The sequence below is a fragment of the Leopardus geoffroyi genome, chromosome C3 (genome assembly GCF_018350155.1).
Source record: "Leopardus geoffroyi isolate Oge1 chromosome C3, O.geoffroyi_Oge1_pat1.0, whole genome shotgun sequence".
In the NCBI taxonomy this organism is placed as follows: domain Eukaryota; kingdom Metazoa; phylum Chordata; class Mammalia; order Carnivora; family Felidae; genus Leopardus; species Leopardus geoffroyi.
The window spans coordinates 1387031-1414030 of record NC_059338.1 but is presented as its reverse complement, the minus strand read 5'-3'; the positions used below and the strand labels follow the sequence as shown (position 1 = coordinate 1414030).

Genomic DNA, 27000 nt, shown 5'->3' with positions numbered 1-27000 from the left:
AACATAAAAGAAATAATCAAAAATAGGCGTAAGACATGAATAGACGTTTCTCTGAAGAAGACATCCAGATGCCCAACAGACACATGAAAAGACGCTCAACATCACTCATCAGGGAAATGCAAATCAAAACCCCAGTGAGGTATCACCTCACACCTGTCAGAGTGGTTAAAATAAAAAACACAAGAAACCGCCATGGAGAAAAAGGACCCCTCGTGTACTGTTGGTGGTAATGCAGACTGTGCAGCCACTGTGGAAAACGGTGGGCACCTGGATGGCTCAGTTGGTGAAATGTCTGGCTTCAGCTCAGGCCATAATCTCATGGTTTGTGAGTCTGAGCCCCAAGTCGGGCTCTACACTGTGTTAACGTCACAGAGCCTGCTTCAGATTCTGGGTCTCCCTCTGCCCCTCCCCCGCTCACTCTCCCAAATATAAATGAATAAACATTAAAAAAAAAAAAAAATAGAATTACCATATGACCCAGTAATTCCTGTACTGGGCATTTACCCAAAGAATACAAACACACTTATTCGAAACGATACATGCACCCCTATGGTTTGGGGGGGCTTAAGATTTTTTTAGGTAATCTCTATATCCAACGTGGGGCTCAAACCCAGAGCTCCGAGATCAAGAGTCACATGCTCCACTGACCCAGCAGGCCAGGGCCCCCCACCCCTGTGTTTATTGCAGCATTATTTACAGTAGCCATATTATGGAAGCAGCCCAAGTGTCCCTTGAGAGATGAATGCATAAAGAAGTCATATACATATACATTGGAACATTACTCAGCCACAAAAAAGAATGAAGTCTTGTCATCTACAACAACATGGATGGGTCTAGAGGGTATTCTGCTAATCGAAATAAGCCGGAGAAAGGTAAATACCATATGGTTTCACTCATATGTGGAATTTAAAAAACAAAGGAAAAGAAAAAAAAAAGACAAACCTGGAAATGGACTCTTAGAGAGAACACACTGGTGGCCACCAGAAGGGAGGTGGGTGGGGGATGGGTAAATGGGTGACAGGGATTCAGAGTCCACTTAACATGATGAGCCCTGAGTAATGCACAGAATTACTGAATCACTATATTGTACATCTAAAACTAAGATAGCAAAGTATGTTACCTGTGTTGGAATTATGACTTTCAATTCATTACTTTTTAAAAAAAAGAGATGATCGCGAAGAGCTCAGCGTCTGTCAGCTCCCAGGAGGACGAGAGGCTGTCCTGTTGTCAGGCAACAGGATGCAGTCTCATCACGATGCAAAGGCAGCACGTTGGCAGTTTTTCTTAAACTTTGTACCCTTCATTACTTTTTAGCCATTGGTACCAACCATAGCTGTTCTAGGTAATATGGATTAGTCCAGGGGGCGCCTGGGTGGCTCAGTCGGTTAAGCGTCCGACTTCAGCTCAGGTCATGATCTCACTGACCGTGACTTGGAGCCCCGAATCGGGCTCTGGGCTGATGGCTCAGAGCCTGGAGCCTGCTTCCGGTTCTGTGTCTCCCTCTCTCTCTGCCCCTCCCCCGTTCATGCTCTGTCGCTCTCTGTCTCAAAAATAAATAAACGTTAAAAAAAAAAATTTTTTTTTTTTAAATGGAATAGTGCAAAGCTAATTCCGTATCAACATTTGGTCTGTTTCATGATGTCCTTCAAGGAGGTCTGTTACTCTTACTGCCTACACAAGCCTGAGACCCATTAGGCTGTGACCACAAATATCGCCCTATCTCAGCAATATCGTTTGAGGACACTCCCCAGTTGTTAGAGTTACACACTGTAACACCTAGCACATGGGAACAGGAGTCAGAAGGACAGGGCAGGTGGGGTCCTGGAACATGACAGCTCCGTGGCCATACCCAGGAACGGTGGGTCACTGTGCAGACCTCCCTGTGGGAAACACTGGTCACAAAGCCAAAGTCACAGTAGTCTTCCACAAGTACTGCTTAAGAAGTTCAAACGCCAGAAGAGGAGAAAGCAGTTGGAGAGCCTCCCTGAAGGAGCGCTGCCCTAAGGCTGCAGCTAGCGGGTCCCAGCGGCGCTCAGAATCCAGTGTGAGTGAACGCCACGCTAGAGCACACCTGAAATGCAAACTTAGGCCTGAGATTGGGAGGGCAGCGACACTGGGAGGGCAGCCAGACACAAAACGAAATCAGAGCAAGATTAGTGACACAAGCCGGCCAGGAATGGGGAGCAGGAACGGGAGCAGGAAGTCAGGAACGGGAGCAGGAAATCAGGAATAGGGAGCAGGAAGTCAGGAACGGGAAGCAGGAAGTCAGGAACGGGAGCAGGAAGTCAGGAACGGGGAGCAGGAAATCAGGAATAGGGAGCAGGAAGTCAGGAACGGGAGCAGGAAGTCAGGAACGGGGAGCAGGAAGTCAGGAATGGGAGCAAGAAGTCAGGAATGGGGAGCAGGAAATCAGGAATAGGGAGCAGGAAGTCAGGAACGGGAGCAGCAAGTCAGGAATGGGAACAGGAAGTTACGAATGGGGAGCAGGAAGTCAGGAACGGGGAGCAGGAAATCAGGAATAGGGAGCAGGAAGTCAGGAACGGGAGCAGCAAGTCAGGAATGGGAACAGGAAGTTACGAATGGGGAGCAGGAAGTCAGGAACGGGAGCAGGAAATCAGGAATAGGGAGCAGGAAGTCAGGAACGGGAAGCAGGAAGTCAGGAACGGGAGCAGGAAGTCAGGAACGGGGAGCAGGAAATCAGGAATAGGGAGCAGGAAGTCAGGAACGGGGAGCAGGAAGTCAGGAACGGGGAGCAGGAAATCAGGAATAGGGAGCAGGAAGTCAGGAACGGGGAGCAGGGAATCAGGAATAGGGAGCAGGAAGTCAGGAACGGGAGCAGGAAGTCAGGAACGGGGAGCAGGAAGTCAGGAATGGGAGCAAGAAGTCAGGAATGGGGAGCAGGAAATCAGGAATAGGGAGCAGGAAGTCAGGAACGGGAGCAGCAAGTCAGGAATGGGAACAGGAAGTTACGAATGGGGAGCAGGAAGTCAGGAACGGGAGCAGGAAATCAGGAATAGGGAGCAGGAAGTCAGGAACGGGAAGCAGGAAGTCAGGAACGGGAGCAGGAAGTCAGGAACGGGGAGCAGGGAATCAGGAATGGGGAGCAGGAAGTCAGGAACGGGAGCAGGAAGTCAGGAACGGGGAGCAGGAAGTCAGGAATGGGAGCAAGAAGTCAGGAATGGGGAGCAGGAAATCAGGAATAGGGAGCAGGAAGTCAGGAACGGGAGCAGCAAGTCAGGAATGGGAACAGGAAGTTACGAATGGGGAGCAGGAAGTCAGGAGCGGGGAGCAGGAAGTCAGGAAACAGCAAAAGTGTAAGGCGTCGGGCTCCACGCCGCCCTCTCCCTGCGCCAGCCTGTCATCCCCTTGACTTTCCTGCCCCAAGGTAAAGGAAAACGTCAGCATCTTTTCCTCTCCTGGTTCTGTTTCCCCTAAGTGTCCTGTCCTCTAACTTCCTGGTGACGCTCCCCACGGAGTAACAGACGTCCCCTTATTGTGCTGTCTGAACCTCTGTCACCGCAGAGTGGGCGCATTACCTGGAAGGGCGTCCCTCCCTGCAACCCTCTAATCCTGCCCAGCACCTCGGTCGGGGTCGTGTGAGCACAGTCGGGAAGCCCAGGCCTCCCCACCCGCCTTGGTCCCTTCGGGCTCCTAAGACACGCAGTCAGGCCTCCACCGAGGGGCACCTGTGAGGTTCTGCACCAATCGGCCGCTTCTCCACGGCGCGGGGAGCAGTGAGGACCCAGGGCCGGCAGGAGGGGGCCTCTACCCGACCCGCAGCCTCTGCCCTGGAGCCAGTGACACACACAAGTTCAGCGCCCACACTTTATTGGGACAAAGGAGGGGCGGGCGGACCGGCACCACGGGCCCACCCAGCAGGGGGGTCGGGAGCACAGAATAAATACAAGCAACGTGGGCGCTGCGGGGTGTCCATGCGCAGGAAGGAGACCAGGCCCTTCCAGTGTGGGGACGGTCCGCTCGCAGACGACGAAGGCAGAGGTGCGGCTGGGAAGGGAACCGGTTCCTTACGCAGGTGGGAGGGAAGAGGAGGGAGGTGGAGGGAAATTCCTTTCGTACTTAGAAGACGAGCAGGTTTCACCGGCGGAAGGAAGGAGAGCGGATCTCACATCGGCAGACACGGACTGGGGGGGGGGGGGGGGGGGGGGGGACAGGTCGTATTGCAGACAGGCCAATGCTTCTGCGGCGCCTGCACAGGTCACCGTTCCCGGGGAGGCGGCGCGGCTGGAAAGGCCCTCGGCCTAGAGGACCAGAGACGTGTACCCCACGGGCACCAGCCCCTCGGCGCCATCGCGCCCACAGCGGAGCCAGTCCTCGTCCACGGTGCCCAGGACTCGCAGCACCTCCCCGCGCCGGAAGCTCAGCTGACCGGGTCCCGCGGCCGTGTGGTCACAGAGCGCGCGCACTGCCCTGCGGACCGGAGGGACAGGCCAGGTGAGGCTCCGGGAGAGGCGTGGGGACCGACTGCCCGGCCTCCCCACCAGTCCCCCCCTCAGGACCAGCTCCTCCTCCTAGGCCCCCTCCGTTGCAAACACACCCCCTTGCTCTCCCCCACCCTGGCGGGGGGGGGGGGGGGGGGGGTGTCTCCTGCCAGAATGTGCAGCGTCCTGACCCCACATCCAGTCGTCCCCACCCCCCAAGAAACTTGTTTGGCGCCTGTATCTCCTTCACTCCATCCGCCCTCCTCTTGGACGCCACTGCCTCCTTCACTCCTGGGCCCCAGGGCAGGGTCTGCTCGCCTCTCCCTGCCCCTGTCCCCCCAGGCTGCCTCCCAGGGCCTCAAGGACAGAGTCCGGGTTCCTCCCACCCACTGAGGCCTCAGGCATCTCGCTGCTGCCATCACGCTGGTACCCCCTACACAGCTGCGCCCCCCCCAGACCTGGCCCTGAGGGACTCAGTCCTCCCCTCCCAGCACATCCACCACACGGGCCTGCACGTTCCTGCACCGGGGTCCTCCCTGGGCCACAAGCTCCGTGAGGGCACGGACTCCAGTGCCCGTGCCTTCGCGTTCCCTCCCAGAGCATAACGCCCGGCTCGTGAGAAGGACCTGAATCGTTGAGCGAAGGAAAAGCCAAGAAGCTGAATTCAGGGGCGCCTGGTGGCGCAGTCGGTAAAGCGGCTGAATGGATTTCCGCTTAAGTCACGATCTCACGATTCATGGGTTCGAGCCCCATATGGGGCTCTGTGCTGATGGTGCAGAGCCTGCTTGGGATTCTCTCTCTCTCTGTCCCTCCCCTGCACTCGCGCTCGCTCTCCCTCAAAATAAATACGCTTAAAAAAAAAAAAAGATGGGGCGCCTGGGTGGCGCAGTCGGTTAAGCGTCCGACTTCAGCCAGGTCACGATCTCGCGGTCCGTGAGTTCGAGCCCCGCGTCGGGCTCTGGGCTGATGGCTCAGGGCCTGGAGCCTGTTTCCGATTCTGTGTCTCCCTCTCTCTCTGCCCCTCCCCCGTTCATGCTCTGTCTCTCTCTGTCCCCAAAATAAATAAACGTTGAAAAAAAAAAGAAAAGAAACCTAATTCGGTGCTCTGAGACAACCAGGCTGAGGCCAGACTCCGGAGTAGAAGCAGGTCTGAACCTGAAAAACCCTCAGGGAAGCATGACCCCTCAGAGGACAGCAACAAGTGACCGGTCCCAGGCACCCGCCGGGCACCACAGGCCTCACACACTTAGGTTTAGTCTTCCTAAGACCATCGCCAACGGACGAGAGAGAAACGGGCTGGGAGGCAGCAGCGTCACACTGGTCACCAGCTGACCTCGTGGCCCCAGGCCTCTGCGCCACGACCCCCGTGACCCCCACTCTCCCCAAGCAGAAGCCGCCCTCCTGACCTGTGGGTCTGCGGGGCGCTCGGGGCTGCGGCCTCAGGCTCCTCGGGGGAAGACAGAGTCTCGGGAGGTGGCGCCCGCCTCACCAGAGCCAACACGCTCACTGTCGGCGGCAGCCAGCTGGACGGTCTCCTGGACGAAGGACACAGGGTCACAGGGGTCACCGGGCATCCAGAAAAAGAACCCAAGAACCCGGGGTTTGGGAGGAGGGAGGACGTGGGGGGGCGCCTGACTCAAAAGAGGTCAGGGACGGGTCACTGCTGGGAGCACGGAGGCAGCTGCGGGACACAGGCACCCTCACGGTGATGGGGGGGGGGGCGCCCACCAAGGTCACCGACGCCCCGGAAGGGGCCTCTGGGAGCAGCGGGCTCAGGGAGGCCCCGAGGCTCACTGGACAGGCCGAGGCCACCGTGGCCAAACCCCAGGGCAAGAGCACGGGGCTTGCAGGGCGGGCCTAACGGGAACCACGTGCGGCTCGGGCCCTAGGGAAACAAGCCGGCCAACCTCTGGTGCAAACGGTCTCTATAGGTTCCAACTGGGATGACTGGGGGCTCTGAGAAGGGGCCAGAGTCCTGGAGGGGCCCGGCTACCCCATTACCTGGACTTCAAGGCTCCACCGTCGGCTTCTGTGACGCCCCCCGGCACCCCAAACAGTCTCCCCAGCCATACGCCTCTGCCTGGTGCCGCTTCCTCCGCGGGCAGGGGCCCGTCCTGGGCTCCTTCGGCAGTGCCGGAGGGACGCCAGGACCTCCACCGGGGGAGAGGGAAGCCCTCGCCGCTCCCGGACGCGTAGACCCGGGAGGCCTGGGTCAGCTGCTCCCACCAGCCGCCGGGTGCGGGGGGGCTCGCGGGAGCTGAAGGGCCTGGAGGCGTCTCCCCGGAAGCCCCCCGAAGGCTCTGGGCCAGCCGCCCCCCCCAGTGCAGCACGGCCCGCACGGTGTGCTGCAGGGCCGGAGGCGAGCCCGGGGCGGGGGCGGCGGGAGGCGGGCCCAGGGGCAGGTGGTGGTGGTGTTCGAAGAGCAGATCCAGGTGGAAAGTGAGCACGGACAGCGGCTGCAGCAGCAGGAGCAGCTCGGTGGTCAGCGCGGGGCAGCCGCCGCGGGCCAAGGAGAAGAAGCCGGTGGGCAGATACAGGAGGGACAGCAGGCCTGGGGACGTGCAGGCTGCCGTCGGGCCCCGGTCCGGCCTCCGTCCACGCTGGCGGCGCAGAGCCCACGCGCCCCTGCCCCAGCGGAACCAGGGCCCGCTGAACAAGGGTGGCACATAACTCGCACGAGGAAAGGGGGCCTTGAAGGCCGAGGGAGCAATCCGGAGCCTCAGGGAAGGAGGACGCGAGGGATGAAGGTGAACAGGCCTCCTGGGGTAAAGACGACCCAAGGAGGGCCGTGGGGCAGGAAGGATGGGGAAGAAGACTGCCCCGGGGCCTGGGGAGAGCCCCAGACCTGGAGGCCGGGGAAGAAGGCAGAGGCCTGATAACCAAGCTTCTGGAGGTGTCGGTGAGGACTTGGGTCTCTCCTGTTATGGGCAACGGGAAGCACTGAAAGCCTGAGGCGGCGGGGTAATCAAAGTCGTGCCTGGGGCCAAAGTCACTCTGACGTCAGTGGGACCGACAGGAGAGGTGCCCGCCCCCCTCTCCCTGAGGCTCAGGGTCTGACCTGCGTCTTCCTGGAGGCTGGAAAACCACAGCTCCAACTGCTTCGTGCTGGGGGTGGCAGGAAAAACGGAGTTCGGGATGAGAGATGAGCTTCGCAGAGGCGACAGCCCTCTCTGGGAACCAGTGCACCCGCGAGGTCCCCGGGGCTGGGAGGAGCGCCAGGAAACAGGGCCACTCACTTGAGGAGGCCCAGGATGAAGGCGTGGAAGCGGCTGCGGCTGCTGCTCAGCGGGGCCAGACGGCTGACCTGGCTGTACAGGGTCCCCAGCGAGCGGGTGCCGGAGCCTGCGGACGCCGCGTTATCAGCCGGGCCCAGGCCTGCGCGCGCCCCCGCCCCGCCCCGCGCGGGCCCGCCCCACCTGGCTTCACCGACGCCTCCACCACGCTCCAGGGGCTGCTCCGGCGCTGCCCGGTGATGAGGTCCTTCCGGAAAGGCTTCAGCCCGTCGGCCACCAGGGCGTGGAGGGCCGGGCAGAGGGTGGTCAGCACCAGGTGCCCCACGTCCGGGCTCAGCCGGCTGTCCCCCAGCTGCGCCTGGGGGCGGGCACAACGCGGCACGTCGGCCTCCCTGCCAACCGCGCGTGCGGGCCCCAGGGGTCCCCTCTCGCCCCCGCTGCCTCCCCCACAGACACCTTCACCTTCTGAACCAAGTTCCGGGCGGCCCCAAAATGCGAGATGATCTTATCCACCGAGGCGCTGACGGCTATCAGGAGCCCTGCGAGAGCCGGGCAGGGAGGTCGGTGCCCGCGCTCACCCGAGGGCCCCGCAGACCTTCGGTTCGCGCACCGTGACCCCGGGGGCCGGGCGCCCACACCAGCCGCAGCCGACTCGGCAGCCGGGGTCAAGAGTCCGAGCGTCCTACCTTTCTTCTGCTCCTGCAGCTGGCCGGCCCCACCCTGGGTTTCTGCCATCCACCGTCGCTGGGCCCCGGGGGCGCCGGCGAACGACCAGGAGCTCCGGGCTGGGGTGAAGGAAGAACGCGGCGGCGTGACCCGAGGGTGACCCGAGGACGCCGGGCCGGCGCACAGGTCGCCCGCAGGCCGCAAGGGGGCAGGGCCGGGGGCAGGGCCAGGCGCAGCGCCCCCCCCCCCCTCCCGCCCCGTCCCGCGCGCGCCGCCCGCACCCGCGCCCACCTCCGCCCCGAAGGCCCCGGCCGGGACTGCGCGCTCCCCGCCGGCCGGACGCGTGTAGGGAGAGCAGCCCGGGGAGCACGTGAGGGGGCCTGGGCCAATGGACGGACAGACAGACCGACCTCCGGGAGTGGGAGGAGACGCAGCGGGAGGGGCGGCCGGGGATCGGGAGGCTGGGAGGCGCGGGCGGGGCCCACCGGGTCCCGAGCCAGCCTCTCTCCCACCCCCCGAGCGAGGCGCGGCCAGCACCCCCCCCCCCCGCCCCGGTGCGCAGGGGGCGTGACCCGAGGCCCGTCGCCCGGCGCTAGCTGGGACGCCCTCGGCCCGCGCCCCCCACGCCCGGACCTCGAGGCCCAGGGCCCAGCCCCGCGGCGGGCGGGCGGGCGGGCGCGGGGGGCGGGCGGGCCCGGGTCCGTCTTACGTAGCCTGGGCGGAGGCGGCGGGCTCCTGGTCCGGCCGGGGGCCTTCGGTGGGCGCGGCGGCGGTGGCAGCGGGGGGGCGGGCACCTGGCGGGGCGGGGGGGCCGCGGCGGGGAAGGTGCTGCTTCTGGGAAAGAGCGGGGACAGCAGCAGTGCCAGCTCGGGGCTGGCCAGGCAGGGTAGGGCCCCCCGGGCCGGGGGCGAGTGCGCGCCCACCGGGGACAGGCGCACGGGCAGCAGCCGCAGTCCCGCGCGGGGCGGGCCGGCCCGAGGCGGGGTTCCCACCGCGCCCGCGCCTTCCAGCAGAGGGCGCGCGTCGGCCGCGGCCCGGGGGGCGGGCGGCGGCGGCGGCGGCGGGGGGGCACCGGCTGCAGCGGGGGGCGGGGCGGGGCGGCGGGGGCGGGGCGGCAGCCAGGCGGGGCGGGCGGAGAAAGAGGGAGCAGAGAGTTAGTGCCGCGGCCCGGCGGCGCCCCCCAGGGTCCCCTCCCGGAGCGCTCGCCGCCGGCGGCCGGGGGGCGGGGGGGGGGGGGGCGGTCTGCGGGAGGGGGGCGGCGGGCGGCACCCACGGAGGGGGCGAGGCGGGGGCGGGGCCGCAGCCCGCCCCCCCCCCCCGCCCCGCCTCCGCCCGGCTCTTCCCCGCGGCCGCTTACCCGCACGGCCGGCCTGCGCGCCCGGCTCCACGGGCTCCCGGGCGGCCGGGGCCTGCTCTCCAGCCGCGGGGCTGCCCGGCCTGCCCTCCTCGGGCGGCCGCTCGGCGATGGGCTGCAGCCCGGGCCGGTTCTTCCTCCTCCGCGGCGGGACGGGCGGGGGCGGGGGCCGGGACGGCACCAGGGCCCAGCCAGCCGGGGGGTCGCGGGGCGGCAGCGGCGGGGGCGGGGCGCGGCTCCGGGACCGCAGCTCCTTGAAGGTGGTGACCTCCCGCGGCGGCGCTGGGGAGCCGCCCAGGGAGCCGCTGGGGGGCAGCTCGCTGTCGGGCGAGAAGACTATGAGCCAGTCGCTGCGGTCCTTCTTGACCTGCGGCGCGAGGGGCAGCCCCGGGCCCCGCTTGCGCTTCTGGGCCAGCTCGTGGAAAGACGTGACGGTCCGGCGAGCCGCCGGCTCCTCGCTGACGTCACGCCTGCACCCCGCCTCGGCTCTCCCCGCGTCTGCTTTCCAGCCGGGGTCGGCTACCCCCGAGGCGGTTTTGCGCCCGGAGTCGAGTTGTCCGGGTTCCGTTTTCCAGCTGGAGTTACTATGCCCACTGATTTTGCAGCTAGAGTTATTGTTCTCCGCGACTCTCCAGCCGGCTTCCGCTTTCTCCGTGTCAATTTTCCAGATAGGGTTGATTTTCCAGCTGGGTTCCGTCTTCCCAGCGTCGGTTTTCCCATCATCATCATCCGCCTCTGGGAGCTCGGAGGCAGGGAGGTCCTGCTCCCCACCCTCGTCCTCTTCCTCCAGCCCCGGGGAGGGGGGCTCCAGGCAGGCGGTCAGGGCGTTGCAGTTGGAGTCCAGGCCAGGGCCAGGAGGGGAGGACGCTCCGGAGCAGGAATCGGGCGAGCAGCAGAAGCTGTCCGGGGAGCAGGCGCCAGGGCCTGCGGAAGCCAGTGGGGAGCCCTGCTCCAGGGGGGTGATGCTGGGCTGAGGGCGGACATGCTCGTCGCCAGGGAGGCCCCGCGAGTACACGGAGACGGGGGTCTCGTCAGGGCTAAGATCTGAGCAGGAGCTGAGCGAGGAGGAGCAGCCCGGGTCCGAGGGGGAGGCAGCCCCCTCTTCCTCCTGGGCCGGGTCCTGCCGGTTTTCCAAGCCTGGCCCGTGCTCCTGGCAGCAGCGGCAGGGCACGGCTGGGCTGTTGGAATTGGCATCCACCAGGGCCCCGCTGCAGGGGCCCCGGCTCTCCTTGCCCCCGGTGTCCCCTGGGGGAGGGGACGTGCTCAAGGGCCCCTCCCGTAGCTCAGGACGGCGGGACAGGTGCAGGCCCAGAGAGACATGCTGGAGGTGGATGTGGTTGAGGTTGCAAAGTAAAGCCCTCTGAGGGGACAGCATTGTGCCGCCGGCGACGGGATGGCCTCTCGACAATCAGGAGGATCGGGCCTCTCACACCCGCCTACCTGGCAACCGCAGACGCAGACCTGGAAGACAGGGACGGTGAAACCCAGCCAGAGAGGGCGCGGGCCGCGGGAAGGACACCGAGGTGACTGACAGCTGCAGCAGGCATGAAAGGCGCCGGCCGCTTCGGACAATATTTAAATGAGATGCAAATGTCCACCGACTGACCATTAGTTTCCACTGCAGTATTTGCAGGTGGAGCCGAAGGGAGCCCCCCGGGAATGGGGCGGGGAGGGTCAGAGAATGCGGCTGCGCTCTGGATCTCCGTGGAGGTGCGGGGGCTTGAAAAAGGATGGGGCCCGGAATGGAGCCCCAGATCGTCTCTGCTGCAGTCTGGCCCTGTCCCCCCACCCCACCCCACCCCACCGCCGCCCCTTCCCCAGCCTGCCCTTCACTCCCAGGGGAAGGGGCCGAGGGAGGCCCCGCCCAGATGCTCTGAAGCCGGGTGGGGGATGGCGCGTCTGGCCGCTCAATGCGCGAAAGGGGCAGCGTGTCGGGTCCGCGTGGCAGGTCGGCCGGCACAGAGCTCGGCGGCCTCGGTGCACCTGCGCTGGGACCCCGTGCTCGTCCATTCTCTCCGCGCTGGTCCCCATCACCCAGCCGCCGCCCCGCTCCTCCTCTATGCAGCTTCACTGCTCCCCTCTCCCGCCCCCCCTCTCGCGTCCCGAGGCCGAGCCCTCCTCACCAGGGGCCTCCTCCCGCAGCCGCTGCAGCGGGCTCCTCCTCGGCTCCCAAGGTCCCCGCCGGACCGCACAGACTGGAAGGGGGGGGGGGGGGCGCTGGGACAACCCGCCGGCGCTGCGCAGCCGCGCCCCTTCACGCATGGGCGTGGCGTGGCTCAGACCCAGCCCTCAGCGCCTGACGTCGCGCCTGTGTCACCCACCGAGGCCCAGCGTGCAGCTTTCGAGGTCTTAGGCTTTCGGTCCTCAGGCGTCCCGAAGGCAAGGCCCCCTGGTCCCCGCTTCCGTGCAGCCACCCCCACCCCTGCCCACCCTGGCCGGAGCCGCGCCCCCGGCTAGCACAGCAGGGGCTAGCACAGCAGGAACAGGACCACGACAAGGTTCGACAATTTATTGAGCGCCTCGAGGCCCCGCCTCGCCCAACCCCTCCCTGTCCCCGGTCCCCGGTCCCCGGGTCACTTTTTCCTCTTGTATATGTTGTTCGCCAGCCCCAGGAAGATGGCCGGGGGCAGGGGCGCAGAGTGCTGCTCGATGAGGCCCATCAGGCGGCCGTAGCTGTCCTCTTGGTACTGCCCGAACACGGCCGGCAGCTCCAGCTCCTCGTAGAGCGCCTTCACCCGGGCCACCTTCTCGGCCTCCTTTTGCCCATAGTTCTCCTGGAAGGGTTTGGGGGCAGGAGAAGGGGCTCAGCCTACCCCACCAGCGCCTCCGGGTGCCCGGCACGCCCCTCATGCACAGATTCCAGAACATCTCTATCACTAGTCACTACTTCCCGCCTCCGGTTTCCAGGGTCTTTGAGCGCCTCCGATCTACAACTTCCGTCTCCCCACCCCAAATGCTCAGATACTGGCTCAGGACTCAGTTTCTTCTCCCCCGGGGCTTCTCAACCTGGGCACTACTCAAACTCAGGGCTGAAGACTCTCCTGCGGGGGGAAGCCGTTCTGTGCATTCTGTGCATTTGGCGGCTTCCCGGCCTCTACCCAGGAGGCACCTGTAGCGCATGCGCACACCAAGTTACGACAGAAAAACGTCTGCAAAAGCACCCCCACCTGAGAATCACTGCCCCGTCCCCCTCCTCACGAGCCCAGGTCCACAGCCCTCTCTCCGGCACCTGAAGGACCTTGCGCTGCTCTGGGGAGGCCCGCTGCAGACACTGAACCACCAGCCAGCTGCATTTGTTGTCCTGGATGTCCGTGCCGATCTTGCCTGTCACACTAGGGTCCCCAAAGAGATCAAGGTAATCATCCTGGCAGGGGCAGAAAAGGCAGAGTGGAGAGGCTCCGGAGACAGGAAGCTGTGGCCTGCCCCCACAGGCACCTTCCTACCTGCACCTGGAAGAACTCCCCCATCTCCAGCAGGATCTTCCTGGCGCTGGCGTGCTCCTTCTCCCCGTCGATGCCCGCCTACGGCGGAAAGGGGAGCGGTGAGCCCAACTCCCGAGGGGCCTCCGCTTTCCCTGCTGCTGCTCTGGCTGCTGAGGCCAGCCCCCAAATCGTCTCCCCTCTCCTTTCAGACATGCCTGGCCGCCCGGATGCAGGACGTCTGGACCGTCCAACCTCTATCCTCTTATGCCAGCGGGGCCTCCGGGTGAGGGCCAGCAGAGGCGGGTCAGCCCCAGAGGCCTGCGGACCCCGGGCAACACTCTTCTTCCTAACCCTTCACCATTTACCACTTCTGCGCGATGAAAAGGGAAATGGAGAAGCGAGGTCAGCGCAGGCAGTTAGCCCAGGGTTCTCCACATCACACCATGTGACCTCCTCCCCACTCCCATCCAGACTCGACGGGCTGACTGCTTTCACGTCCCTTGCCTTGGCTAATGGTCATAAAAATCCTGGGGAGGGAACTTTATCATCTTACAGCTGAGAGCAGGCTCAGACAGCTTAAGTAACTTGGTCAAGGCCACACAGCCACGCAGTGGGGGCACGAGACTGCCCGAAGACGTCTGCTTTGTGCCCTCTTGTCCAAAAGTCCCATCGGGGGGCGGCAAGGGTGGGAAGGCTCACTCACCATGTACATGGCGGCAGCCACAGGAAGATAGAACGAGTAGAAAGCGGTCTTATACTTGACGATGGACTTGTACCTGGGCAGGGGAGAAGATACACTGCTCAGAAGGGCAGTGCCCAGCACAGCCCTCCCGGGCCGTCCAGATGCAGTTCCCACCATCCCTCACCTCTTTTCAGTGAATCTGCTGAGATCCACATTGCCCTGGGGGGCCGTGATGAGGTCCAGCGTCTGTCCGAGCTCAGTCTGATAGGTACTCTGAGGAGGAAGATGGCCCATAACCTTGCCTTTCTCCAGGGCTGGGAAACCCTGAAATCCCGGGACCCACATCCCACGCCATGGGCAGTCAGAGAGGCAGCAAGGACAGGGCCCTTGGGGTGCCCGGGGGGCACAGTTGGTTAAGCGTCTGACTCTTGATCTCGGCTCAGGTCAGGATCTCACGGTTCGAGCCCTGTATCACGCCCTGCATGGTCAGTGGGGAGCCCGCTTGGGATTCTCTCTCCCCCCTCTCTGCCCCTCCCCCACCCAGTGGCTCACTCGCTCACTCTCTCAAAATAAATAAATTAAAAACAAAAAAAAAAGAGGGAGAGGGCCGCGAGCCTCATGGCCCATCCTGACCCGATCACGGAGACCAGGGAAGCCCTTCCTGCCACCACCCTGCCCGGCACCCTTCCCTGCTTTATTCCCTTCCAGGCAGACCTAGCCCTCTCCCGTGCCCCGAGCGAAGCGAGATGAAAGTGGCCCAGGGAGGCCAGGCCTGCAGCACACCTGTAGGAAGAGCTCAATCAGGTTCAGGTAATAGGGCTGCTCCCGGCAGTAGAGCCTCAGCATGCGGTAGATACATGCTTCCAGAAGCAACGCGTCATTGATGGCATCCAGACCTACGCCTGGCTGTCAGGGACACAGAAGAAACATGCAGTCGATCTCTGGCCACTGTGGACACCTCGGGCGGGCTCGAGGTCACCACCCCCCCAGGCCCTTTGCCACGCCCACTGCTGGCTTCTCGCCCAGTAGTATCGCACCTTCTGATACCAGCAGACCTGCCCCCGCCGGATGAGGGATGAATCCATGATGTCGTCCGACACCAGGAAGAAAGCCTGGAGCTACAGGAGAAGGAAGAGCGGGGTAAGACCCTCGGTCTCCTTGGAGGTGCTCCTTCTGCCGGTGACGGAGCGGCTGGGACATCTGTGCCGTGCTGTGGGGCTTCGGAAAATCCTAGGACTTCGTTGGATCTGGCGTTCCAGGTATAACGTGGGGTCACAGCTCTCATTTCCAGAGTGAGAGACTCCCAAGGGATCTCGGACATCCCCAAACACGCAGCCCTAGACGACCCCGGGGTCAGGGAGGTTAGGTTCCCTGGCCAAAAACTTCCTTGAATGCTGAAGGGAAGATTCCTTCATGCAGTCTGACTTTACCTGACTTGTGGAATAAAAGGCAGCTGTTCCCGTGTCGTCCCCGGGCACTCTGCTTGCACACCCGTGTGCGGGACAAAGCCCCACCTCAGGGAGCTCATCTAAGGGTGCAGGTCTAATAGGGACAGAACCGAAGTCTGACCCCTGGTCACTTTCACCCATGGGTCTTAACCATTTAACCCACTCAAACAGCAGCCCAGGGCTTCTAAGTCCCAGCCTTCCTGAGGTCCCCAGGATACACGAGTTTTCCCAGCGGGCTGTGAGGTCCTCGGAGGCAAGGCCAACATTGCCCACCCCGGAGCTCCCAGAGGCTCAAACAGCCGGCCCCGGAGCCGACGTGTAACAAATGCATGTGTGACAGAGAGCGAAACGCCGCCGCGTACCCCAATGCTTCTCGTAGTCAGGTTCCGAGACTTCGAACACGGCCTTCCAGAACACGGTTTAGATCTTCACTCCGCCCTGAACTCTGTGCACCAGCGGCCCTGCCTCGCTCGGAGCCCCCAGCGCCACCCGTCGGCTCTGCCGTGCCCCGTCCAGAAAGGACTAAGGTGGCCGCTGCTCTTTTCCCAAGTGAATCCTCGGGGAAGGAGGCGTCCATCCACACCTCCATGTCTGCCCTCATCCTGGGGCAGGCTCTGGGCCCCCATATCGGAGGCACGTGTCTCATGTACATAGTGTTTACTTTGAGGGACATGCTTCCGCTGAAGCTCCCGGTCCACTCTCTTCCACCTAGTTTCAACCGTTCCCACTCAACCCACACGGTCTCCAGGGGCATCCGTTCTGCGGCTTCCCTCAGTCTCCTCCGTCCCACCGCAGTTCGTAACCCCACTGCACTTCCTGTTTTGTAGGGGACTTAAAAAAATACACACCAGTACCAGAGTCTCAACTAAATGAGAAACCTATCCACAGTATTAGTCAGTTACGCTGGAGGGACGATTCTAAAGATTAAAGATTAAAGATCGAAGAAGAACCCACTACTCTTGACTGGATCCTGAGTATTTGAAAAAAAAAACAAACAACTTAGAATGGACTTTTTGTGGACAATGAGGAAATTTAACTATGAAATATACATTATGGGAATGCAAGCTGGTGCAGCCACTCCGGAAAACAGGATGGAGGTTCCTCAAAAAACTAAAAATAGAACTACCCCACGACCCAGCAATTGCACTGCTAGGCATTTCTCCACGGGATACAGGTGGGCTGTTTCGAAGGGTCACAGGCACCCCCATGTTTATAGCAGCACTATCGACAACAGCCAAAGGACGGGAAGAGCCCAAATGTCCATCGATGGATGAATGGATAAAGAAAATGTGGTATATATATATATATATATATATATATATACACGGGAGTATTACTCGGCAATCAAAAAGAACGAAATCTTGCCATTTGCAGCTACGTGGCTGGAACTGGAGGCTATGATGCTAAATGAAATTAGTCAGAGAAAGACAAAAATCCTATGATTTCACTCATATGAGGACTTTAAGAGACAAAACAAAGCAACATAAGGGAAGGGAAACAAAAAGAATAGAAAAACAGGGAGGGGGACAAAACAGAAGAGACTCATAAATATGGAGAGCAAACTGAGGGTTACGGGAAGGGTTGGGGGGGAGAAGGGCTAACTGGGGGAGGGGCACCTAAAGAATCTACTCCTGAAATCACTGTTGCACTCTATACTAATTTGGATGTAAATTAAAAAAAAAAAAAAAAAATTCATCAGACTCTCCCAAGGCCAGAAGAGGGATATTGGAAGAATTTTAAGGTCAAGGAGAAAGGAATATGACCTAAAGCCACCAGACAATATATTAAATTTGGCGTTTATGAAATAAAAAAAAAAAAAGAAATATACATTAGATAATATTACTGTACCGGTGTTAAATAAATTATCCCGGAACGTTGCTATGGCCTGAATGTATCCTTGCAAATGTGTATGTTGAAATCCTAACCGTGGATGAGGAGGCAGGGCCTCCGGGAGGTGTGCGGGCACCGGGACAGGGCCCTCACGACAGGCCTCCAGAGGTCCCCGGCCCCTTTTGCCACCAGAGGGTGTAGCAGGAAGGTGCCCCCCGCCCCAGCCCCAGGACGAGGGCCTCACCAACCACACTGGTGCCGTGATCTCCCACCTCCAGCCCCCCGAACTCGGCGAAATGCACTTCTGTTCTTTATAAGCTACCCCAGTCCGTGTTATTTTGTCGTAGCAGCCCAAATGAACTAAGACACGAGTGATCACGGTACTGTGGATATACGGGCAAATGTCCTCGTGTCTAGGAGGTGAATCCTGAGATAGAAAAGTAAGAGATTGAAGGAAATGAGGCAGAGGTAGAAAGATAAAAGCAGAGATTATAACAAGGGGCGCCTGGGGGGCTCAGTTGGTTAAGCGTCCGACTCTTGGTTTCGGCTCAGGTCATACCTCAGAGTTTTCGGGAGTCCAAGCATCGGGCTCTGTGCTGACAGCCTGGGGCCGGCTTGAGATTCTCTCTCTGCCCCTCCCCCGCTCATGTTCTCTCGGTCTCTCTCAAGATACTTTTTTTTTTTAATCACCCAAACAAAAACACTGGGGGACAGCTCAAAAGCACCTTGGGGAAGGGACAGCACTACCGCCACGTTTAAAAAAAGAAACACTCACAGGTGCAGCTCCAATTCATGACAATTATCTCCAGCAGGTGAACCACTGGGCCCTCAAATCCTCCCCCGCCTGGTCCCCGAGCTCTGCGCCCCTGCTCTGCCCTGGGCCTCCTTGCCCATCACCTGTCCCTCAGTGATGCCACTATCCCTTTACCTCCTTGGAGGCAAATCCCTCTTCTCCAGCCCCATCTCACTCACAAGCTACAGACTGGAATTTCCAACAGCCACACGCCACAGTCCCGCCCGCGCTGCCCAAACCAAACCGAGAAGGCGGCATGGCTGACCGCGAGCCCATCACGTCTTCCCCTGAGGCAGGCCAGAAGCCTCAGCGTGTCCGTCATTCATCATGTCCTAAGTGTCTTCCCTTCTGGGCTCACTGCCACCCTCCTCAGAGCCTAGCACCCCTCCTGGGACCCAGTCTCCTTGTCACTAGTGAAGGCGTTAGGCCAGGCCAGGAAACAATGCCCCTTCAAGGGCCAAATGAACCGGGTAGAGGAGACAAGGGGATTGGAGCAAAGCAGAGCAGGACGGGGCCACACAAGAGAGCACGTGCCCTGTTGTGGGGTCAGTGGCTATGATTCAATGTCAGCCAGATGCTGCTACGTGGGTATCTGGGCCCGGATCTAGTAATTTTCCAAGCAATGCCAGAAATCTGGGGTTTTATGTGACATCTTAATTAAATTTAGGGCCATTAATTTTTGAAAACTACCAGTGGGCTGAAAGTTTCCAGTCTCTGCTTTGAAGTAACCTTCTGGAAGAACTACACCGTTTGCGTGGTTATCCTCTGCTCGGAGGAAAGAGTTGACTTTTTTTTTTTTTTTTTTTAAGTAGGCTCCACACTCAGCTGGAACCCAGCTAGGGGCTAAACTCATGACCCTGAGATCAAGACCTGAGCTGAGATCAAGAGTTAGATGCTCAGGGCACCTGGGCGGCTCAGTTGGTTGAGCGTCTGATTTCAGCTCAGGTCATGATCTCACCATTCAAGAGTCTGAGCCCCGAGTCGGGACCTCTGCCGTCACACTCTGTCCGCTTCGGATCCTCTGGGTCACGCTCCTCCACCTCGACCCACTCTCTCTCTGTCTCTCAAAAATAAATCAACATTTCAAAAAACCAAATAAAGAGACACCCAACAGAATGAGCCGCCCAGGTGCCCCAGAGGCGACATCTTTATGTCCAGTTCCAAGGCCCTGGCCCACGGCTAGTTTGTGGATTAAATATGTACCCCCTGGCAACGAGGTTCTGCACATTGGTTAACCTTGGGGTAATTCGGTGTCCAAATTCGATTACTGCCACACAGAAACACGTGGAGAGATTAGTTTCCGGCTCATCCCTCCCTGCCCCCCAGGATGCCCCCACCCTGGTAAAACCTCCGCTCCCCCGCCCCATCCTCTCACCAGCTCCACACACCAGCCCACAGTCAGGGCCCGCTGGAGACTGTCGGCATCCTGCTTCCCGGGCTCCACCAGCTGCCGGTAGGCTATCAACACCGTCAGGCCCCGCTGGTACTTGCCTCCGACGGTGTTGTACTCCAGGACCTGGGCGCAGGGGGGAGGGCAGGGCGGCGTGTTCGCAGAGGGCCGCTCCGAGATTGCTCCCCACCCTCTCTCCCTTCCAACCGCCACCTAACTTCAACTTCCTCGAACACGGCTCCTCCTCCAGGGAGTCTCTGGAGTGGCTCCCCCCGCCCCCAGCCCTCTCTGGGTGGTCTTCCTCGGTACATTTTTTTTCTTTTCCTTTTTTTTTTTTTTTTTTTAAGCAGGCTCCATGCCCAACATGGGGCTTGAACTCACAACCCTGAGATCAAGAGTCACACACTCTACTGACTGACCTAGCCAGGCACTGCATTCCTCAGTAAATTTAAAGCCTTCATACTGCACAGCAAAATCTGTCCCCGAGCCCAAAGCAGGGCTTAAACCCAGAGGCAAGGGTTCACGCCACGGAAATGGCTGGCAAGTTCAGGTCTCTCCTTCCCAGGTTCCTGCCCCGTCCCCACCTCTCCTATGCTTCCCAGCCACCTCCTCCTACCCACAATTCAAACTGTCTGCAAGTGAAAAGCCTCTCTCACTGTATTAAAGACAAGGCCGGGGAACCTGGAGGGCTCAGTCAGTTAAGTGTCCAACTTCAGCTCAGGTCATGATCTCACAGTTCATGAGTTCAAGCCCCATGTCAGGCTCTGTGCTGACAGCTCAGAACCTGGAGCCTGCTTCCGATTCTGTGTCTCCTGCTCTCTCTGCCCCTTGCCCGCTCGCATTCTGTCTCTCTCTCTCAAAATAAACATTAAAGAAAAAAAAAGACAAGGCCCCAAAGTAGGCCAGAAGAGAGCTCAGGAGGGGACCCACCCCCCAGCCTTCCAGGGGCGTCTCCTCCTGCTGGGAACTCCATTTTTGCCTTCTGTCGTCCACAGGCTCTAATGCGTTGGGAGCACCTCCCCCTGTAGTCTCCATCCCAGCGTAGGCAAACCTTTTCCTAGCTTCAACAGTATTTATAAAAATTACTAAATAGGGGCACCCAGGTGCCTCAGCCGGTTAAGCGTCCGACTTTGGCTCAAGTCATGATCTCTGGCTTTATGAGTTCGAGCCCCATGTCTGGCTCTGTGCTGACAGTGTGAAGCCTGCTTGGGATCCTCTGTCCCCCTCTATCTCTGCCCCTCCCCCAAAAAATAAACATAAAAAAAAAAAAAAGAATTACTAGATACCCCCCAAAAGAATAAAAGAATTAGGCAACTTAAGTATCCCAGCCAGGGGGCGCCTGGTGGCTCAGGAAGTTGAGCATCTCAATTTCAGCTCAGGTCGTGGTCATGATCCCAAGGTTGTAGGACTGAGCCCTGTGTCAGGCTCCACAAACCTGCTTGTGATTCTCTCTCCCTCTGCCCCTCTCCCCTGCTCAGACTCTCTCTTTTTCTAAAATTAAAAAAAAAAAAAAAAAAAGAATTCCCAGCCAGATTTCTCCTGGAGCAGGGGTTTCTGATGATGCCCTAGCTCCACCTGGCCCGCCTCAGGCTGCCTTCCTCCCGGGTCCCTGTCAAAATAGCATCTTGTGACCTCGGACACCTAATTCCCTTTCTCAACAAAATCAAAGACTTACCAGATTAAAGCCTTCACCCTCTTCACCCTTCATGCAAAGCAGTCCAGAAGCCCTAAGTACCCCTGCCCAGGCCCCGCCCCCTCCAGAGGAGACCCAGAGCCACTCAGGTAAAAGCCAGCTCCCCCCCTATAAGCCAGGACCCCCAGACGCTTATAGAATGAACCAAAGATTCCCACTCTGAAGTCACAAATCCCTCACCTCCTTGAGCCGGGCAATGGCATCTCCTATCTCTGGGTGGCCCGTGCCATCCTCGGTCAGCACCTTGACAATCTGGGAGAAGTGCTGGATGAAATTCTGCTTTTCTTGGGCATAAGGGTCCAATTTCTGGTTTCCATTCATTCTGAGGGAGGAGTAAAGTGCTCTGAGGAGAGGAGACACAAGTCAGAAACCTGAGCACTGCTCCCCTCCCCAAAGCCTCTCACCCCACCACACTCACCGAGGCTCCTCTGTCCACGCTTGGCACCAGCAGCGGGCACCGTGCCAGGCCCCCAGGGCTGGGCCCCCGTGCACCAGGGAGGGCCGCAGGAGGGAACCCAGCCACCTCTCCTGGGGCGCCCAGCAGGGAGCTGGCAGCCAGAAGACCCCCACAGATCTCAGCCAGCGGGACAGGGGCATCACAGGGGTGGCATAGGGAGGGGGCACTGAGCACTCCCTGCAGGGGCAAGCACCACAGGCAGATGCTCGGCTGCGGCTCCCCGGGTCACCCCCACCACCCCCAGCCTTTCACCTCGGGGCCCAGAATGCCCCGCCCTCTCCCGAGCTAGGCTCCAGGGCATTTACAGGAAGAAGTTAATGCAAGGGGGGAAAGAGCGGCTGGCCGGCCGGCTGGCTGGAAGTCGACTGATGGCACCTAGGTACGCACTTAAAATAACTTAATGCCACCCAACTACATCCCCTCAACCGTCAGCCCTGCGGGGAACCTCTGGAATTGCTACTGCCTTGGCTTCTTCCCCCAGGTCCTGGAGCACAGCTGGAAGAGCCCAGACTGAAGGACCTGAGGACCAGGGGCTGGGAGGACCCTTAAAGCACCCTATTTCACGAAGGCCAAACGGAATCTCGAAGAGGCAGGAAGATACGTGACCAGTGGCAGAGCCAAATCTAGAACCCAGGTCTCCCCTGGGAGGCGGGGAGGGGGTGCGCAGGCTCGGAGATACCCCAAGAGGACGCAGACTACGCCGCAACCCCGAGAACCACGGACACGAGGTCCGTGGTCACAGGCAGCGCATGGCCAGCCTCAGAGCAGCCATCGGGCGGCCGGGGAGGCTCGGAGCGCGCACAATGCACATCCTGGCGGCTTCCGCCCACCCAGAGGGTCAGCCAGTCCCACGGGCTCCCAACACCGGGGCCTCCGACGCAAGAGATTGGCCCTCGTGCGCCTCCAAGTGCAGCCGCGGAGCTGGGGCCGAGCCTCCCACCTCGGCCTGAGCGCCGGCCGGAGACCTCTCTCACCTGCTCCCGGATGCAGGCTCCTGCTCCAGAGTGTTGGCGGGGTACTCCTGAAAGCCGCCGGGCTGCGCGCGCGGCATGCTGGGTCTAGTAGTTCCCGAGCTCCCTTAGCTCTAGGCGGAAAGGCCCCATCAGACTACAATTCCCGGCATGCAGCAGGAGGGACAGGACGACGCGATCTAGCGCGGGCTGGCTGGGCAGAGACGAGCCACGCTGATTGGCTGCATCCCCTCGTGCGAGCATGGGGCCCTGCATGGGACAACCAATGGAAGGGCTGCGTGCAGGGCCCTGTAGGCTCTCTCTCCGCACCCTTGCAACTCGGGGTACTCCACCCATCCAGAAAGGTTCTTGCAACTCGAAACCGGCTAGGACAGAAGTAGGTTTTGTTTTAAGGAGCGAAAGTCATTGTGGGAGAATACCCACTCTCACCACTGCTATTCAACTTTGTACTGGAAGTTGAAGTCAGAGCTATTAGATCAGAAAAAGAAATAAAAAACAGCCAAGTTGGAAAAGAACTGGTAAAAATATATGTATTTCAGAGACATGATCCTAACTATGGAAAAATCCACAAGACAGCTGCTAAAGCTACTAGAACAGGGTACAAAAACAACATACAAAAAAATCAGTTGTGCTTTGGCACACAAACAACGAACAATCCTTTCTTTCTTTCTTCCTTTCTTTCTTATTTTATTTTTTAAGTAATCTCCACACCGAAAGTGGGGCTCAAACTCAGGATTCCCCCCACCCCCCACCCCACCCCGAGATCAACAGTCCTGTGCTCTAAAGGCTGAGCCAGCCAGGTGGCCCTGCAATAAACAATCTCAAAAAGGAAGAATGTAATTCTATTTTCAATAGCGTCTACAATAATAAAATACCTAAGAATAAAATTTAACCAAGGAGGTAAAAGACTTGTACATAGAAAACTATAAAACATTGCTGAAAATTTTTAAAGAAAACCTAAACAAATGGGAAATGTTCTTAAGTAGAAAGACTTAGTATTAAGATAGTCCCCAAAACGATCGACAGATTCAACACAATCCCTGTCAAAATTCCAACAGATTTTTGGGACGCCTGGGTGGCGCAGTCGGTTAAGCGTCCGACTTCAGCCAGGTCACGATCTCGCGGCCCGTGAGTTCGAGCCCCGCATCGGGCTCTGGGCTGATGGCTCAGAGCCTGGAGCCTGTTTCCGATTCTGTGTCTCCCTCTCTCTCTGCCCCTCCCTGTTCATGCTCTGTCTCTCTCTGTCCCAAAAATAAATAAAAACGTTGAAAAAAAAAAAATTCCAACAGATTTTTTTTTTCTAGCTATGGAAAAGGCAATCTGCATATGTAATTACAAGGGACTCTGGATAGCTCAAATAATCTTTTTTTTTAATGCTTATTTTTGAGGGGGGGTGGTGGCAGAGAGAGAGGGAGACACAGAATCTGAAGCAGGCTCCAGGCTCTGAGCTGCCAGCACAGAGCCCAACTCAGGCTCAAATTCTCACTACAGAGCTATAATAATCAAAACCATGTGGTACTAGCATAAGGATAGACATACTGGCCAATGAAACAGATTTGAGAGTCAAGAAATAAATTCATACATCTATGACCAATAGGTTTTTTATAAAGGTACTAAGTCCACTAAATGGGGAAAAGACATTCTCTTCAACAAATGACACTAGATAAACTGAGTTGTCTTTCCTCATGCAAAAGAAGAATGAAGTTGGACCCCTACCTCACACCATATTCAAAAATTAACTCAAAATGGATTAAAACCTAAATATAAAAGCTAAAACCATAAAAAGTCTTAGAAGAAAACATAGGACTCAGCCTTCATACCTTGTATTTAGTGATGGACTCTTTCTTTTTTTTTTTTTTTATATTTTTTATTTTTAAGTGATCCCTACACCCAATGTGGGGCTCGAACTCACAACCCCAAGATCAAGAGTCACATGCTCTTGTGAGCATGTGGAAATGGCAAAAGAAAAGATAAATTGAACTTCATCAAAATTAAAAACCTTTGTCCACCAGAGGACACTCAACGGAGTGAAAAGAATGTGTACAGAATGGAAGAGAATGTTCCCAAATCCCGTATCTGATAAGGGTTTGATACCCAGAGTACATAAAGAACTCCTAAAACTCAACAACAAAAATAGAAACAACCTAATTAGAAAATGGGCAAAGGACTTGAGCAGACATTTCTTCAAAGAAAATCTACAAATGACCAATAAGCACATGAAAAGATGCTCATCATCAGTCATTGGGAAAAATGCAAATCAACCACAATGAGATACCACTTTACACTTATTAGTATGAATATAGCAAAAGCAAACAGATTTTTTTTATTTTATTTTTTATTTTTTAAAATTTACATCCAAATTAGTTAGCATATGGTGCCAACAATGATTTCAGGAGTAGATTCCTTAGTGCCCCTCCCCCATTTAGCCCATCCCCCCTCCCACAGCCCCTCCAGCAACCCTCAGTTTGTTCTCCGTATTTATGAGTCTTTTCTGTTTTGTCCCCCTCCCTGTTTTTATATTATTTTTGTTTCCCTTCCCTGATGTTCCTCTGTTTTGTCTCTTAAAGTCCTCGTATGAATGAAGTCATATCATTTTTTCTTTCCCTGACTGACTAATTTCACTTAGCCTCATACCCTCCAGTTCCATCCACATAGTTGCAAATGACAAGATTTCATTCTTTTTGATTGCCGAGTAATACTCCATTGTATGTATATATATATTATATATATATATAATATATATATGTAATATATTGTATGTATATATGTTATATATATATACCACATCTTCTTTATCCATTCATCCATCGATGGACATTTGGGCTTTTCCCGTCCTTTGGCTGTTGTCGATAGTGCTGCTATAAACATGGGGGTGCATGTGACCCTTCAAAACAGCCCACCTGTATCCCGTGGAGAAACGCCTAGTAGTGTAATTGCTGGGTCGTAGGGTAGTTCTATTTTTAGTTTTTTGGTTTTTTTTTTTTGAGGAACCTCCATCCTGTTTTCCAGAGTGGCTGCACCAGCTTGCATTTCCAACAGACAGATTTTTTTTTTTAATGAAAATAACAGGGGCACCTGGGTGGCTCAGTTGGTTGAGCATCTGACTCTTGGTTTCGGCTCAGATCATGATCTCATGATTCGTAGGTTTGAGCCCCGCATCAGGCTCTGTGCTGACAGTGCAGAGCCTGCTTGGGATTCTCTCTGTCTCCATCCCTCTCTGCTCTCTCTCTGCTCGCTCTCTCTCTCTTTCTCTCTCTCTCTCTCTCAAATAAATAAAAAAACTTAGAAAACAAATTTCAATGAAAATAATAAATGCCGCTGAGGATATGGAGAAGTTGGACCCCCCAGACATCGCTGGTGAGCACACAAAATAGTGCACCTGCTGTGGGAAACCGTGGTCTGTTCCTCAAAATATAAAACATAGAATTGCCGTATGACCTAGTAATTCTCCTAGTATATACCCCACAGAACCGCAAAGACCCGCACAAATACTTGTATGTCAATGCTCATTGCAGTGGTATTCACAGCAGCCAAGAGGTGGAAACAACCCAAGGGTCCATTCACAGACAAAAGGATAAACAAAATATCGTATATACTTAAAATGGAATATTTTTCAGCCTTAAAATTCGGAAAGGAAATTCTGACACATGCTACCACGTGGATGGACCTTGAAGACATCATGCTCAGGGATTTAGGGCAGGCACCAAAAAACAAATATGCATGATTCTTACATGAGGTCCCTAGAGGAGTCAAATTCATAGAGGCAAAAGTTGAATGATGGGTGCTAGGGGCTGGGGGAGGCAGGAATGAGGAGTTTGTGTTTAATGGGTATAGAGTTTCAGTTTCAGTTAGAAAGTTCTAGAAATGGATGGTGGAAATGGTTGCACGGCGTGAACGCACTGACCTCCACTCTACTGGACACTTAGAGTGGTTAAAAATGGTAAATTTTGTGTTATGTATATTTTGCTACAATTAAAAACAACAACAACAACTAGGGTGCCTGGGTGGCTCAGTCTGGTAAGCATCTGACTGTTGGTTTCAGCTCAGGTCATGATCTCACTCACTGTTTGTGAGTTCGAGCCCCAAGGCAGGCTCTGTGCTGCCAGTATGGAGCCTGCTTGGGATTCTCTCTCTCTCTCTCTCTCTCTCTCTCTCTCTCTCTCTCTCTCAAAACAAATAAATGAACTTAAAGAAAAAAACCTGGAAATCAGAAATCATGTGCTTTACCTGGAGAACTAGAGGGAGACCCAGAAAAGGTCCCTTGTCATTACCCAGTAAACTACCACCCAGGTCACACGCAGACACTCCCAGAGTCCACTTCATCTGCCTGTGGATCTGCACACCTCACCACTGCCTCTGAGGAGCCTGTGGGTTCTGCCCCCAGACCCACCCCTTCCTTCCCTTGCCCTCTCTCTGCCAAGGCCCTGGGTCACTACTGCTGTCCCGCTCAGTGACTGCGGGCGGGTGGAAAATTAACGAAGGATATGGATACAGAGGAGAGACCGGCCCAGGAGTGGCAGGAATCCCCAAGAGGTCCAGAGAGCAAATGATACAGAGAGCAGGCTGGGGGAAGGCGCTTCAGGAAGGGGCACGGCCTCCTAGGTGGTGGGTAGAGGGGGAGG

The 27000-nt window shown here is 57.6% G+C and overlaps 2 protein-coding genes and 2 long non-coding RNA genes across 11 annotated transcripts; 2 read left to right on the top strand and 2 right to left on the bottom strand.

The window, feature by feature from the left end:
* Positions 1-3811: 3811 nt before the first annotated feature.
* On the bottom strand, positions 3812-11925 carry RUSC1 (RUN and SH3 domain containing 1). 4 transcript variants are annotated; one of them, XM_045454374.1, is made up of 11 exons: positions 11816-11925; positions 9696-11153; positions 9048-9413; positions 8359-8457; positions 8135-8211; positions 7856-8030; positions 7676-7781; positions 7498-7544; positions 6441-6990; positions 5846-5974; positions 3812-4428 (listed from the first exon to the last, which is right to left on the bottom strand). In XM_045454374.1, the coding sequence occupies exons 2-11, from the start codon at positions 11065-11067 to the stop codon at positions 4260-4262; spliced, it is 3090 nt and encodes a 1029-aa protein (XP_045310330.1). In that variant the 5' UTR covers positions 11068-11153; positions 11816-11925; the 3' UTR covers positions 3812-4259. The 4 variants fall into 4 exon arrangements, with proteins under 4 accessions (XP_045310330.1, XP_045310331.1, XP_045310334.1 ...); XM_045454375.1 differs by lacking the exon at positions 9048-9413 and having other exon boundaries at positions 11816-11923; XM_045454378.1 differs by lacking the exons at positions 9048-9413; positions 9696-11153; positions 11816-11925 and adding an exon at positions 8749-8893.
* Positions 11926-11945: 20 nt separating this feature from the next.
* Positions 11946-14277, top strand: LOC123585849. Its single transcript, XR_006706439.1, has 3 exons — positions 11946-12190; positions 12899-13233; positions 13324-14277. It is a non-coding gene; the product is annotated as an uncharacterized LOC123585849 (long non-coding RNA).
* Positions 12188-22509, bottom strand: FDPS (farnesyl diphosphate synthase). 5 transcript variants are annotated; one of them, XM_045454392.1, is made up of 11 exons: positions 22382-22435; positions 21369-21584; positions 21131-21293; positions 19243-19383; positions 14834-14914; positions 14580-14702; positions 13981-14069; positions 13818-13890; positions 13136-13213; positions 12922-13056; positions 12188-12466 (listed from the first exon to the last, which is right to left on the bottom strand). In XM_045454392.1, the coding sequence occupies exons 2-11, from the start codon at positions 21545-21547 to the stop codon at positions 12266-12268; spliced, it is 1263 nt and encodes a 420-aa protein (XP_045310348.1). In that variant the 5' UTR covers positions 21548-21584; positions 22382-22435; the 3' UTR covers positions 12188-12265. The 5 variants fall into 5 exon arrangements, with proteins under 5 accessions (XP_045310348.1, XP_045310349.1, XP_045310353.1 ...); XM_045454393.1 differs by having other exon boundaries at positions 21131-21272; positions 22382-22398; XM_045454394.1 differs by having other exon boundaries at positions 12455-12733; positions 22382-22400.
* Positions 14909-16267, top strand: LOC123585851. Its single transcript, XR_006706441.1, has 2 exons — positions 14909-15055; positions 15624-16267. It is a non-coding gene; the product is annotated as an uncharacterized LOC123585851 (long non-coding RNA).
* Positions 22510-27000: the final 4491 nt, after the last annotated feature.

What these genes read in the sequence shown, in the direction of transcription:
- RUSC1 (XM_045454374.1), bottom strand. Translation starts at nt 11,067, where the DNA reads ATGCTGTCCCCTCAGAGGGCTTTACTTTGCAACCTCAACCACATCCAC. An exon ending in GCCGCCTCCGCCCAGGCTAC is followed by an intron (nt 8,458 to 9,047) that starts GTAAGACGGACC and finishes CCTTCACCCCAG; the next exon opens with CCCGGAGCTCCTGGTCGTTC. An exon ending in AGCGCCCCGCAGACCCACAG is followed by an intron (nt 4,429 to 5,845) that starts GTCAGGAGGGCG and finishes TCCGGTCCGCAG; the next exon opens with GGCAGTGCGCGCGCTCTGTG.
- FDPS (XM_045454392.1), bottom strand. Translation starts at nt 21,547, where the DNA reads ATGCCCCTGTCCCGCTGGCTGAGATCTGTGGGGGTCTTCTGGCTGCCA. An exon ending in AGCAGATTCACTGAAAAGAG is followed by an intron (nt 13,891 to 13,980) that starts GTGAGGGATGGT and finishes TCCCCTGCCCAG; the next exon opens with GTACAAGTCCATCGTCAAGT. An exon ending in AGCAGCGCAAGGTCCTTCAG is followed by an intron (nt 12,467 to 12,921) that starts GTGCCGGAGAGA and finishes AAACCCTTCCAG; the next exon opens with GAGAACTATGGGCAAAAGGA.